This window comes from Diplotaxodon limnothrissa, linkage group LG15 (genome assembly GCF_057381915.1).
Source record: "Diplotaxodon limnothrissa isolate DT_005_m linkage group LG15, D_limnothrissa_male_GT1.1, whole genome shotgun sequence".
NCBI lineage: Eukaryota > Metazoa > Chordata > Actinopteri > Cichliformes > Cichlidae > Diplotaxodon > Diplotaxodon limnothrissa.
In genome coordinates, this window is record NC_140610.1 from 6,954,902 (window position 1) to 6,969,736 (window position 14,835).

General features: G+C 39.9%; 1 protein-coding gene across 6 annotated transcripts in view; it reads right to left on the reverse strand.

Annotated features, from left to right (window-relative positions):
- epb41l2 (erythrocyte membrane protein band 4.1-like 2) overlaps window positions 1-14,835 on the reverse strand; it is a 53,046-nt gene that overhangs the window by 22,868 nt on the left and 15,343 nt on the right. For all 6 annotated transcript variants that reach the window (XM_085373577.1, XM_085373575.1, XM_085373576.1 and 3 more), the window contains exons 2-10: window positions 11,272-11,510; window positions 10,914-11,099; window positions 9,130-9,381; window positions 6,490-6,594; window positions 6,290-6,332; window positions 3,020-3,095; window positions 1,577-1,673; window positions 1,276-1,400; window positions 336-423 (exon numbers count right to left, since the gene is read on the reverse strand). In XM_085373577.1, coding sequence (XP_085229703.1) covers window positions 336-423; window positions 1,276-1,400; window positions 1,577-1,673; window positions 3,020-3,095; window positions 6,290-6,332; window positions 6,490-6,594; window positions 9,130-9,381; window positions 10,914-11,099; window positions 11,272-11,496 — 1,197 coding nt within the window. In that variant the 5' untranslated portion in view covers window positions 11,497-11,510. The remainder of the gene's footprint in view (window positions 1-335; window positions 424-1,275; window positions 1,401-1,576; window positions 1,674-3,019; window positions 3,096-6,289; window positions 6,333-6,489; window positions 6,595-9,129; window positions 9,382-10,913; window positions 11,100-11,271; window positions 11,511-14,835) is intronic.

Consider the following 14,835-nt stretch of genomic DNA (forward strand, 5'->3'; position numbering starts at 1 on the left):
CTGTTCTCCATTTATTTTCCCTTCTCAATCTCTCATCCTTCCTTTCTATCTATAAGACTCTCATTTTTCTGCCTATACTGCATAAAGACACACAAACATACTGAGACAAACATGAAAACATGCACGCAGTACACTGATGACCTGCTATCCCAGTGAGAAACACTGGCTGTTCCCATGGTAATGGCCTCCCCGAGTGTTTGCACAGCTGACACACACACACACACACACACACACACACACACACACACACACCCCCTCTCCCTACATCAAAGAATCTGCTCAGCCACAGATGTTGACAACAATGGAGAGGACAGGGTTCATTCATTTATTCATACCTTAGCGTGGTGCAGGTCCACGCCATACATGGACAGTTTCTTGGCACTTTCAAGAAACTGGGTGTCAGCCTGTGCTGGTGTCATTCCCCTGAAAAGCAAAGAAAAGGCTCAGTTAATTCAAAATGCTCATATTTCTATATAGTGATCATTTTCTGCTTAAATGGTATTATAGCAAGTTTTTTTTTTTTAATTCTAATTTTAACTTAAATGTACCGTCGTACCGTTTAAATGTACCGTTAAGGCTCAAATCGAACGTACAAACGTAGAAGTCTTTGTTCATGAAAATAGTCTCTTAATGCCTTCCAATAGCTACACTACAAAGTTCTTTATTGCGTATGTGAAATGTTTGAATATGAAAATCGGTTCTTATCCTTACCAGCCCTCCACTGTAGCAGTTCAGACACACTGAGCATAAATTTTACTCTAACATTGTAAAACAGGAAAAAAAAAAAAAACACTACTTCAAACCACAAGATAATTTAATTTAAGCTGGAAATCTTTCTAATGAAGTAACAGTCAATCGTCTACAGGCTGCCTAAAAGTCAGCGTGTTGTGTTGGAATGGTAAAGTGCTTTGCACATCTCTTTCTACTCTATTAAAAATGTTGTGATGTAATGAGGACAGATAACATGAGCCTACAATCTGACTATGTTATCAAACTTCTACTGCTGCTACTTACTCTTGTTAGGTTTAGATAACCCCTGTTTCTAATCAGCTGGTATAAGGTCTTATTTCGATTACCCTCAAGTGGATTATTATCACTTTTACATGACAGACACTGTAAAACTGCTCTACGCTACGCAACGGAAGCTCCCTTGTACAAATCGGTGTGATGTCCAGTTGTGCAAATATAAACAGGAAATTTTTTTTTTTTTTTAAAGCACAGCTGGAGACACATAAAACTCATATACAATACACTCAAAAGAACTTCCTAACTGACCTGTGGGACTTGTAGAGCTCAAGAATCTTCTCCTCCATTTCTTTGTTCTGATTTGGTGCGAAGGTCAACTGACTAATGAAGTCCAGAGGGCGAGGCTGGTCAGGTTCATAGTCGCCAATTTCTGCCTGTTAAAAAAAAAAAAAGAAGAAGAAGAACAAAAAAAGAAAAAGAACTTATGTACGAATTGGCTTTTTCCAAAAAAGACAGTTACGTATCCACTGGCTGCACATCACACACATGTGCATGTAAACGCAGATAAATAAATACACAGCATCCAAGTACATAATTACACATGCTGTACCTGCAACGTGTATGAGCCCAGCAGAGCGTGAGTTACAAATGAGCAAGGCAGCCGTCCAGAAGCCACATCTTCACGGAGCTGCAGACACAAAAGGTACCTACAAAAGAAGAAAGGGGGCAAACAAGGACGGATTACAAGTTGAAACCAAGTCAAGTATAAACAAGAACAAAACTTGTTCAAAGCTTTTTCTTTAGTTTCCTTTGAAGTGGAAGCACTTCTATTGTTCACAATAAATATTAAAGACATCCGTGCTTCTTTTAAGCCTGAGAATAAGATCCTCTGGTATGGATTAAATTTCTTTGATGTTTGCACAACTGCTGTTATACTTATCTATCATAATGTTTATATTTGCAGTTACTGACTTGTCTAGCAGCCGTGTGGATTTAAACAGTGTAAGCTGTCCCCTCGATTAACCCTCTGGTCATGAATCCATTATCTAATGAAACGTCACTTCAAACAACCCAAAGACCCAAAGGTGTTATTCTGCCTATTGAAAATGTCTTTCAAAGTCACTTTAAGCAGGATGGACACTTGCTGACAGGGAGGCTTAAAGCTCAGTCATTGAGTTACACAGTTCCCTGTTAACTAGGTCAATATAATGTCCCAGGACAATACTGCATTTTTCCATTCTAATATGGCTAATTAGATAATTAATGAATAGAAAATAGGTATTGGATACAGTCTGTGGAAAATCCTGTGGAATACAACTAGTGGACTGCACTGATTAGCAATCTGACTGTTAAAACTTAACAGGAGCTCCTTATAAATTTGCAGACTTACAGAGCCGAAGAACATTTAGGACTTTTTTGCAGCAGGTCAACAGCAGTGTGAGTGTGTCCTTGTTTAGCCTTTAAGTGCAACCATCAGAGAAGCGGTCCGCTCCATTAGACACAAACCTCTGTCTAAATGCTGTGTGCTTGAAGCATGCCTCTGTGCGTGTGTGCCTATGTATAAATGCAAAAAGAAATAACGTGCACAAAGCCAACTTTTTTTGGCCTTGATAGTAGGGCCTAAATTTTTTGTATTTTGGTTCAATTTTCTACTTTGCTCTTATTTGATATGTGGCCAGATAAGTGCTTTGATACCAGAGCTGCCTTTTCCCCCCATTTGTGATGTGTCATTTTAGTTATGTGTGATAGTGTGCTGGATTGTGGTGTTGGTGCTAGTTGCTATCCTGTGCTTTCTATTTCACTTTGCATGTTCATGCCCCTCAAGAAGCATCCCAACATGAGTTAATCAAACTAAAACTAAGGACAGACATAAGTCATCCCCTAAATGTCTGAAGGTCAACCCAAAATATTATTATTTTTGGCACCCACTCTGAGCCCAGAAACAGTAATAATTATGCTACTTTTTTTTTTTTTTATGTTCAATACAAATAAAAAGTAATAAATTTAAAGGAAACACTGGGTGTTAGACCCTGATGTGTGTGTGTGTGTATACCTTGTAATGTCTTCAGTGAGGAGGGATGGGTCAGGAGGGTAGAACTTGACGTTGAATGCAAACTGCCAGTTGTTACCTGTAGAAAGACAGACAGAGAGATCATTATGTAGTAAAGCTAGAAAATGAGAATTTTTTATATAACCTATTTTCCTAGCTTCACCAAATATCAAACTGAAATGCTGATTTACTGATCATAAACAAAGACCTAATCACGACCACTAACACATCCATCACCTTGTCATACTGTGGTTTTCTGTTGAAGCACACAAATTTAATTTCAGTTCTAATTTGTCTCCAGTCATCTCTTTTTATTTTTACAGATTAGAAAAGATCGCGCCATCTGGAAAAGTCGCACATCAGTGTAAAAACATTTCCTCCTCAAAGGTCCATCGACGTAAGAGAAATTTTTTTGGCAGCACTGAGCGCTTTAAAGGTGTTCTCTGACCATTTTATCCTCCAGCAGTCAACTTGTGCTCAGTTTTTCTTATGCAAACCATTTCTTTAAAATTATTATAAAAGGGAAAACTAATTTTTCCTTTGCTTAAATTCCAGTGACGCTTATGTGGGAGTAACAAGAGAACCAGAACATTGATTTTAACTTTCTTATCTACCTGAGGCCACCTGCTTATCATCTACACTCACCAGCCAATTTATTAGTGTAAGCTAATGCAATTCTCATTGCATTAACTGAACTGGCTCCAAACGTACTAAGATGGCAAACAATATCACCAGACTGAGGCATCCAAAACTGTATATTTGATTTTGGACAAAATCTGAAAGCTGCCAAGTATCAACAGCCACACAAATGGGACGAGTTTACTGACTGGATTTTATCCAGAGTAGCGCTCTCTGCTTGATATTTTGCAACACTGATGTCAAAACTGAAAAGAAGAAAAAAAGAAATCTTCTCATTATTTCTCACAGTGAAACCGTTTAATTCTCAAAAGTCCTAATCCAAAACTTAAGGACTGAAAGTTTTACTTCTGGTTTTCTATTTGTGGTATCTGTTGCAATGGAAATCTTTTTACTTTAGACATCTGATTCTAGCCAGCTTCATATTTATGGGGGGACGAAGCTGTGTTTTTATTGGCTGAGACACATTAATGCACACGATGCCTCAGCCACTTGGAGTAAAATGAATTTCCCTGTTTTTCCTTTTTCTCCTTTGTAAATCTATCTGCACTTTCTGTAGCATTTTCTATTACATGCACTGTATCATGTTTTACTTTACTCTAGTAACCTTATACTATCTCATTTTCTCTCTCTACAGTGTCAGCCCTAAAAACCATGCACACTCACACAACACCCATATTGTTAAAATAACCTGTACCGTAGGAAACACCCTCTTCATATGTTGAGTGTAACGTCAAGCTTCCTATTTAGGGTTACTGACAAGCATTAAGAGATGACCATTTAATTCTTCAGAAATTTGTAAGAATGTAGTTTAACTTTTTGTCACAAGGACTGCAGAGATAGCAACATTTAAAAATATTTCAAGAACACGTTTAAGAAACAAAACAAAACAGAAAAGGGTTCAGTTACAATGTTTAGATCCCACCCCAGCATGCAGTGAAACAGAGTCACAGCTGAGTATAAACTCCAAGCAGTTTAGAGCAGAGTTGTGCCAACCCTGTCATTTGCGTGGTGTTGTGTACGCACACAGGCAATATGAGTAACTCAAATGAACATCAGCCCACATGTACGGTCTCTCTCTCTGGCCATAAACATCCGTAGACAGCGGGAGAAACTGAGCACACAGCCAGATGCACAGCGCTCATCCACGAGCGACAGCCACACACACTTGAACACACCCAGACATAACTACCTAACATGCACTAATTAAAAACATTTTATGTGCCTAAATGATATGTTCTCACTCTTAAAAGTGCAAATTCAAGTTTACGACAGTGTGTTAAAGCCTGTTTTGGTTATAGTGTAAAAAGGAGAAGTAAGAAATGGACAGCAACCAAAAAGAAGTGAAGATTTTCAAACATTTGTGACTTTCAGAATTACAGAATCGCACTCTGAATCAGTCCATGTGACTGTGTCGACTGATCCAACCGGCATGACAATATGAAACAGCAGTGTCTAGGTCCATTAAAATGCTGCACGAGGACTGAGTATTACTCAATCTGCAATACTTAGTAATACTCAATTATGGCAAGCAATGTGCCACAATAAATAGATTTTATATGCCCTTTACTTGGTTGCTTTCATCACCCCCAAGGCATTACTACTGAATGACCAAGAAAAATGTTGACCTGGCATTACTTCGTTGTCCACCACCCCAGTAAAACCAATTACAAATCAATGTCAACTTTAAATGTTAGATTTAGGTGGATATGATAGAGCAGTGGTTCTTAACCTTGTTGGAGGTACCGAACCCCACCAGTTTCATATGCGCATTCACTGAACCCCTCTTTAGTGAAAAATAAAATGTGATTTTTTTCAAATTCAAGACATAGATATGTTTTTTATTGGTGCACAAAATGAGCCGTGCATGTTACGGTGGAGGCTCTGCCGAACCCCTGAGACCGACTCACCGAACCCCTAGGGTTCGATCGAACCCAGGTTAAGAACCACTGTGATAGAGAAATGCTAGTACAAAACTGTATCTAAAAAATTAACTAACAAGGAAATAACACCAAATGAAAGTTCTTTTAACTGAAAAAAAAAAAATGCAATGACAAACTACAGAAGCTGTGACTTGATGAGCTCATCTCCAGTTTGTCGTTAAGCTTCTCATTAAACTATAGATGCTGTCACAAATAGGGCATATTGTCCACTATCACAGACATACTGCATGCATGCAATTATAAAACAAAGCTTTATACCCTTCACTGCTCCATACCACACCCTTAATGGCTGTCAGTCAACAAAAGATGAGATCCAACACCTCAGCCCCCTTTGATAAATGAACAACAGTCAATAAAGAGGTCAATAAATAATAAAGTAGAGCGATCACACCCTGGTAACCTCTGCCAGGGTGCCAGACTGCTGCTGTTTGGTCTCAAATATCTCTGGTGCCTTTGTTTGACTTAATTGTGATGCAGTTTGTTTTTCTTTTGATATGTGGACACTTGTCCCATTTTACTAGCTCAATATTTTATTCATTGCCTTTTGGCTGACATGATAACAAAGATGCTTGTTTTTCTAACAACCAAAGCCATCTTGTGTCATTAAGGCAGAGCGAAAGAGATGCACGGATGGACGGACGGACTTGAGTGTCTTTATGTCAGCGTCCTGAAAAAAAAAAAAAGTTCTACTTACTGCGTATCTGTCTTTTAATTTCTTTAGTGGGGTCCAACCAACACTAGAATGAGAAGGCAACAAGGAAAGAGAAAAAGAAGACTGTTACCTTCTGCCATATATACTACACAATATCAAAGCATCCATGTCTGCGGTTTCTTCATGAGGACATTATTAACTTATTTGTTACACCCTGAGTATGTGTGTCTATGGATACAAACCTTCTGGTCATGGTTATCCTTGTACGTCAGGCCAAAGTAGTCTTTTTCCAGTAGATTAAGGTGCTCACACACCTTAAAGAATAAGTACTGACCCTTAGCACGTTTCTGCAAAGAAACAAAACATTATATTTATTTTATTATTATAACTGCTGTTATTAAAACAATATTATAAACCACTCTAATATTTCCAGCTTCTTCCCCAAAATGTTTCAAACATCAAGCTTTAAGCTTATGAAATATTCCTGGAACCACACGGGACCCCTGATTAAGTTCATAACCTTTTCACTATGGCAAAATGAGACACTTGTAAAATTCCTGTCCACACCTCTCTCACTCTCAGAGTCTCTCTTTTCCTTGTGTTTCATTTTCTTCTGTTTCATTATTGGTTTACACGCTCTCTCTCAGTCTCGCCATCTGGACCACACATTCCTTTAAAAGTTTTTAAAAAAAAAACTGTTAGCGATAAAATCCTCCAGACTCAGCTATGACAATGACATTTAGCACACATCCATGCTTGCATGCGCAAGCGTGCACGCACGCATGCACGCACACACACACACACACGCAACCTTTAAGCAGACAAAAGGTCAGACAGAAAGAGGGTGGACAGCTGGGGAAAAATGATGGGAAAGAATGAAATAATCAAATAACGCTTGTTTCTTTTCAGTTAGTCAGCCTCAGTGTAACACTGGTGCACAGACTGAGTGCTATTCAGCAGAGAGACATATAGACTGGGCAGGGAGCGTGGTGAGAGTGAAAGGAAGGGGATGAAAGAGTGCATTTTTCTTCTTGTTCTGGGACGGCTGAAAACATCTGCGGTATTTTCCTAGACTCCGTCAAACACATGCGCAACGCACACGCAAATCTGAGAACGTGGCCTTTTAGAGTCCCTGAGTCTACACCAGAGTGCCTTCAAGCAAGGCACTGGCTGAGGTCAACTGAAATATCAACAGGCAGTCGTATAGATTATGTATTTAGTTTATGTAAATGGGATTAGAGCCACAGTCATTTAAAAGAAGATGAATTACCTGTTTGTTTCTTGCTGCTCAAACATATTTCTAACTCAGTGTTAAAAACTGAAACATCTGTACCTAATGAAATGCTATGAAACACTACAAACCACGTGATGCTAAAATCCTGCTGAAACCAACATTAAGTAAAATTCTTAGAATCGGCATTAAGCCCACGTGACACTAAGACTCCCTCTTTGAAACCCTCAACAAAGTCAGAAAATGTCTCGCTAGAGTTTTTATTCAGTGGTCTACAACCAATAAAATATGCATTAAGTTATTACTCAGGGATGAATTTGATGCCAGGGGTTAATAAATAGGACAGATGGATGATGGAAGAATGGACAGGGAGAGAGTGTGTGTGTGTGTGTGTGTGTGTGTGTGTTGGAGGCCCTGCTGGGCAAAACAGAAAATTTAATCTCTGGAATGCATTGTGCATCTCTCCCTCTCGCGATCCTAACTATGCCAGCATGTAGAGGGAGGCATGGATGGATATGTGTGTGAGTGCGTATGTGTGTGCGCGTGCATTATAGGACAATAGCAGTTAGTTGCCATATCAGCGTTATCTCTTGTGAAACAAAGCAGCTTCTATTCAAACAAGCGCACTCTCTCACTGGCACGCTGCTGGGCGTTGCCATACTGTAGATTAGGATGCAGGTTTGCCACACGGAGGCTACCGACAAAAGCCCTCAAGCCAAATGGGAAAATGTTGGCAAGGGAAATGGTCAGCGCTCTGTTCAGGGGTCGTTGAACCAAAGATTTAAGCGTTAACAGCTCCGGTGGTTCTGCACAGTGGCTATTCTGAGCAGCTTCCCGCTGAATGTGAGAGAGTGTGTGAATGTGAGGAGGAACAGCTAAAAAATGTGCATGTCTTTGGGTGAACATGTTATTAACCATCATTTTTAGTATTAAAAACTAGCAAAATACAAAAAACTCCTCTCTTACCCAACAGAAACACTATAAGGCTGATGCACGTGTGATGTATCTGTAATGAATATGTCCAACTGTGCGCGTAGGGGGTCTAAGACACGTGCTTGTTAGGAAGGAACAGATGCCGAAAACTAATCTGTGAGACCCCATAATCTGGTGGGAGTGTGTGCGTACGTGCATGTGTTTTAGTCCCCAGGCAAGCCCCTGCAGCTCGCTCTGCTTTGCGATGCATTTATCCCTCTGAACTACGCCCTGAACAATGTGAGCTGGTGCTTCTGCCATTACTGCACACTGAGTAAGGAAGTTAAATACTCAAATGCACAGGCACACACTGACGTGCACACACACTAGATCTTACATCCTATTAGCGATTACATCATTGACAAACTGGCACTCACGTGACGCGCATAAGAACATGAGATGGACAATGTGTCGACCTGCTCTGTCAACAACTGGAGGAACCTCCTTACATCACAGAAACAAACTACATTTCGAAGGACAGTATTCAAAGGAAGCAAGAAACTGCTGATAGATATAGAAAAGTGTGAGAACTCTTGTACCATGACAGGCAAACCTTTAGAATATTAAAGTGGAAACACTATATTTGGAGCCATAACATACTATCTTGATCTCACATGGTTACACTAGCCATGTTTTACACTGTGGTTGTATTGCTCTATGAATTTTATCACAGTCTTACCTCCACCTCGCAGGTGAAGTCAGTCCCATCCAGCAGGGTCACGTGACACACCACCAACTTCATCTTGTTCTTTCTCACCAGACGAAGAGGAGACTGGAAAATGGAGGTCTGGCCTTCTCCTGCCTCCCCTTCAGCCTCCACTGCTCCCTCCTTCTCCTTCGTCTCCTCCTCTGCTCCTTCTCCCTCTGTTGTCTCCTTGGTCTCTTCTGGACTTTTCTCTGCACTCTCTTCCACCTTCTCTTCCTTGGCAGGCTAACAGGGTTTGCAAGAAATAAATAAATAAACTTGCAATCTTCTTAAAAACATAAGAATATCTTCATTACTTGTTGAGACCAAACTTTCCTTTCCGTGTGCAATTCCCCCTCTAGTCTGAATTTGCTCATAGAAAAGGCAGGCGTTTCTTTTGGCTTGATCACTGAAATGTTGATGTCACTGGGTGGGCCTGGGTGGCTTAATGTGATCAGTGGATGCAAGAGTCCATGTGTGTGCATGTGCACAAGGGAGAAAGGAGTTTGTGTGTGTGTGTATGCTCCAGTGTTTCTTTGTTGCTCTGGTAATTTAACAGCATTTTTAAGCAGTTTGCTGTAAACTGTCAATACACATCAACACTGTCTGAACATTGTAGAAAATATCACATCTCGTTGTTGGGTTTCTTACCATCTGTGTTTACCACAATATGTGGCTGGTTAACAAAAGCAGAATGCTGTTGGGGAACTTTAATCACTCTGACCGCTAAAGAATATGTTACAGGGTACAATAATACTGACACTGGCCTTGTAGTCTGTCTAGTGTTTCCATGAGGGTTTGTAAATGACTATACTGATTTTTAATTTATTTACCACAGGCATAAGGAGACTGAAATGCAAAGCCATTCACTCAGCCCATCAGGTAAAGTACACACAATTCCCTGGTACAGACATGTATTCTGTTATTAGCGACGCAACTGCTGCAGGATACTTTTACTCCCATTTCATAGGTCTCCTTCTCTGACATAACACAAGGTTGATACTAAAAGTCTGAATATAATATGTTACCTAAACTTTGTTTCCACTGACACTGTGCCAATGAGCTGATGTAGAGCTGTAAAGAACGGAGAGCTCATACCAGATTTTTAGCACCATTGTTTTTTAGTGGAAAAAATCCATACAGAATACCGATACAGGAATAACAAATATCAATATTTAATTAAATAAAGTAAAAAACTCTGGTAATACTCATCTCATGCATCACCATCCTGAGATAACATTAGTCGAGCAAACTGACATTAAATCGGTCCAACTGAAAAACCATCCGACACTGGGGAAACTTGGCCTGACAAAGCTACCTCTCTATCAACCATATATCAAAATGTTAAAAATCACAATAATATCATATCACGAGTGAAGTGCTGTGATAATATTGTATCATGGTTATTTCCACCTCTGGTGGAACTGTGTTGAAACCATTACTGACTTGGCAGAAAACACGTATTAGTCAGATGTAGAAGTGGTGACAGACAGATTATGTTCCTTTGGACATAATCAAGGATTTTTCATCTTTTCTTCAGTTTGCATGCTATATAGATATCTGAGTGTTATTGAGCTTTTCATCTGACAGAATGAGATTTTGGAGGAAGCAGGCATAGTTTAAAAAGAAGTAAAAATAAGCTTAACCATTTTTTAAGGGATGTTTATATTTCTTTTTCTGAAATCACCATTATAACCTGACAGTACTAGATATCTTGTTTTCTGACTCTACTTTAAAGCATATGCTATGTAGTGTTGTAGTGAACCCGTGAGCAGTACCTCAGTGTCTGCACTGGCGTTGGAATGAGTTTCTGCTTCTTTTTCCTTCACTTGCTCAGACTTGACTTCCTCCTTCTCTTCCACTTCCTCAGCGTGACCGTTCACTTCTGGGGTAGGCCCTTCCTCTTCCTGTGTCACCTCGCTAACAGGTTCCTCTGTAGGGGGGTCCTCCTTCGTTGGGGAGGTCTTAGCAAAAAACCCAAATAAATCCAAATAAAATTTAAATCTAACATAAAAGTTCATTAATGCACCAGCAGTTAAAATGAGCCTGAAAAACGATTGTTGCTAAATAATTTAAGTAAAATTCCCTACAGAGTTGTGACAATATAACATAACAACAGTGTGAACCCAGTTTCACCTGGCTTTGAGACTTCTGCTTCTTAAGCCATGTTGGCAGGTATCGAGATATTCCTTTGCCTTCCTTCCCCTCTTTTTCCTTCACCTTTGCTCTTTCCTTCTCCTCTACTTCAGCGTTTGCTACTTCCTGGGAATCTTCCGTGGCCTTCTCCGATTGGTCGGGCTCAGCGGCTGACTCCTCAGCTTTCTCCTTCACCTCCGTCTCAGAGCCCGCTTCTGTTGTCATGGTGACAAATCAACCTGCAGCAAAAGTGACAACGATGAAAGAGCATTGAGTTAAAGTTTTAAAAGCAACACATTAAACAGATACTTACACAATAAATAGATCTTTAGTTTTAGCTTACTGGTTATGCCTTGCATTATACAAATTTTGTACATTACTGAAAAATTCTGAATAACCTGACTGAATTCAACCACTTATTTGGGCAAGAATATCAATTTTTCATGGCATGCAACATTTTCGTCATTTATAAATGAGCCACATGGTTCTGTGTTTCTTTTTCCTTTGAGAGGGATCTGTGCTTCTTCTACACTGGAGGTAAAACAGACTATAAAACAAAATAGAAAGCTCTTATGTCTGTAAACATGTCATAGGAAATAAAAAGGCTCGTATAAGTTAGCCAATTTTGGCTCACAGCTGCTAATGAATGACATCAACTGTGTTTTTACACAAGTAAAGAAAAACACGAAGGTTTGGGAAGTCATTATGCAACACAATAAGTTTCATCTGGGTCAACAGCTGGTTACAAACAATCACACAAACACACGCACACACACACACACACAGAAAGAGAAAGAGGACGAATTTCTCAATCGCTTGTAATGTGAATCACTGGTTTTACCCTGCAGCTGTGGTCAGCACACACACTCGTCAACCCAAATATCTTTGGCAGCCTGTCCACACACACCCTATCACAAAACAGACACTTTCATTTGCGGTGACGCAAATTTTGTTAATAACACTATGTGGCGATGACACAAACAGTAAGGACATGTTAAGGTCAGGAATGTGGAAATCCATCCACACAGGGTGCCTACCTGGCTGCACACACAGCCTCCTTTAATCTAGTAGCTTCAGGCTAAAAGCTAACCATAAATCAAGCACTACAAAGTCATCATCATTCACTGTGCTTTCAGTTGTTCGAATCTTTCCCAGCCTATTTTCTCCATCACCCAGACTAGGCTTTCCTGGCCTCATTCCTATGATTCTATTATTCATTACATCGTCTGCATTTTATTTTGTGACCATCTTACCCGCTCTCCGTCTTTCTTTTTTCTGCCCTGCCACCTTCAATAAGAGAGGACGTGCATACACGCACACCCACCCACCCACCCAGCACCAGTGGTGTGTAGGGAGGGGGCGGGAGTAAAAATAGAACAGGTCTCCTTACGCATGATCGGCTAATGAGGTAGGGAAGGGAGAAGGAGGTGTATGTGTAGCATGCAAACATCAGAAAGGATATAGACACTATGTTCCTGTGCAGACAGGTGAACAAAAGATTTTTTTAAAAAATGTTCTTTTAAAATGCTGACATTACACAACAAAAGTGATTTTTTTTTATATTATCATTTGTTGATAAGTGGGACTCATCTCCACATCCATGTGTTTGACTTCTCCAGTGGTGAAGTACATTTATGAGATGGATTTTACACAAAAATAATACACAGATGACCTAATGAACAAGTTATGCTTTGATGTTTTCTTCCAATCCTCTCACAAAGCTGTTTTATTTTTTAGACAGATAACTTACTAAATTTTGACTATTTGTTTTATTAAAAAAAAAAAACTAACTCTAACAAGTACACAATAAGATAAGTCAGTTTAAGCGCTGATAAACACAAATTTCTAATCAGCTACTCACATGGCAGTAAATTTAGGCATACAGACACTATCAGCTGAAGTTCAAGGTGAGCATCAGGAGCATCAGAATGGGTAAGAACGGTGATTGAAGTGGTTTAAATATTTCACAAACTGCTAATCTACTGGGACTTTCTCACACAACTGTTTCTATGGTTTACAGAGAATTGTCATAGATTTAAAAAAAGAAGGGGGGGTGGTATTGTAGGTGAAAAGGTCATGTTGATATCAGAGGTCAGAGGAGAATGTTACATCTGCTTCAAGCTGCTAGGAAGGCAACGGTAACTCCAATTACCACTTAAATTACCACCAGGGTATGCAAACAAGCATCTCTGAATACACAACACATCGAACTTCGAAGCAGATGGGATAGAGCAGCAGAAGAACACACCAGGTGCGACTCCTGTCAAGGAATAACAGGAAATTTGCGCTACAACTCACATGGGCTCACCAAAATTGGACAACATATAATGTTTCCTGTCTGTTCAGTCTCCATCTCTACTGCACTATTTGAGTTGTAGGTTCAGAAACTGGCGCAAACAACATAAAAGTATGGATCCATCCCATCTTTGCGTCGGTTCAGACTGGCAGTGATGATATAGTGTTGTGGGGAATATTTTACAAGCACCTAATTGGTTTGACTTGACTTTTAGATTTTCCATTAGGTGGAAGTTCCTGGTACCAGGTGCTTTTTAGTACCTACTCCACCGGAGCACCATGTGATCTCAACCACCATTTTTAAACCTAGCAACCAGGATAATAGCTCCACACAAACCAACAATCTCGCTAATAATAATAATAATTGCTATCATCACCAATTTCACACTGGTTTCATGAACATGACATTGAGTTCTCTGTACTCACATGGCCTCCACAGTCACCAGATATTATTCCAACAGAGCAATTTTGGGATATGAGGGAGCCGGAGATTCAGGAAATTTTCAATCTAAAATAACTGCCTGGGCTTTGTGCTAAGACGACTAAAGTGACAAGACTTGGATTCTAAGACTCGCATTGAGTTATAACATTAAGTATTACTTATAACATTTATTTGGATGTAGTTTCAGATGCAACGAGTAGCATCTACTGGAAAAGTCTATTTTAGAGTCGGTCGTCATTTAAAATAACATGGTCAGTCTCACTAGACTAAACTATGACGGCAGAAAAGAAAAAAAAAATACGACCAGCGTACAATGCAAACCAAACAACCAAATAACTCTGTACCACACAGACACGAAGAGACTAAACCAATTTTGAGAGGCAACAGATCTATTTTTTCCACTATGTCAGTCATCACAACAGCTCTGTTACTACAGACCAACTGCAGTTCATACTCATTTGAAACATTGTTTCTCAATGGGCCAGCTCTAAGTGTGCGTTTGTGTGAGCTGGCATTAGAGTGGAGCTTCGTCACGGCCACTTAGGCCTGCTTTAAACTTGCCCTCCTTATCCGCAACTGTTTAACACCAGCAACCTTGTTCTACCTCTCTCACAACTATCTAACTCACCCTCTTCACAACTCTCTCTTCTGCTCTCCAGTCCAGGGTGCCTCTTTCTCTTTTTCACTAAATCTCTGCACTCATCTCTCTCCTCTCTTCCTGGGGCCCCTTTCAATCCCCCCCCCCAATCACCCACTCGTATTATCTCCCTCTACACTCCTCCTGTTTCTCTCCTCTTCCCACAGTCCATATAAAAACACCAGTGACA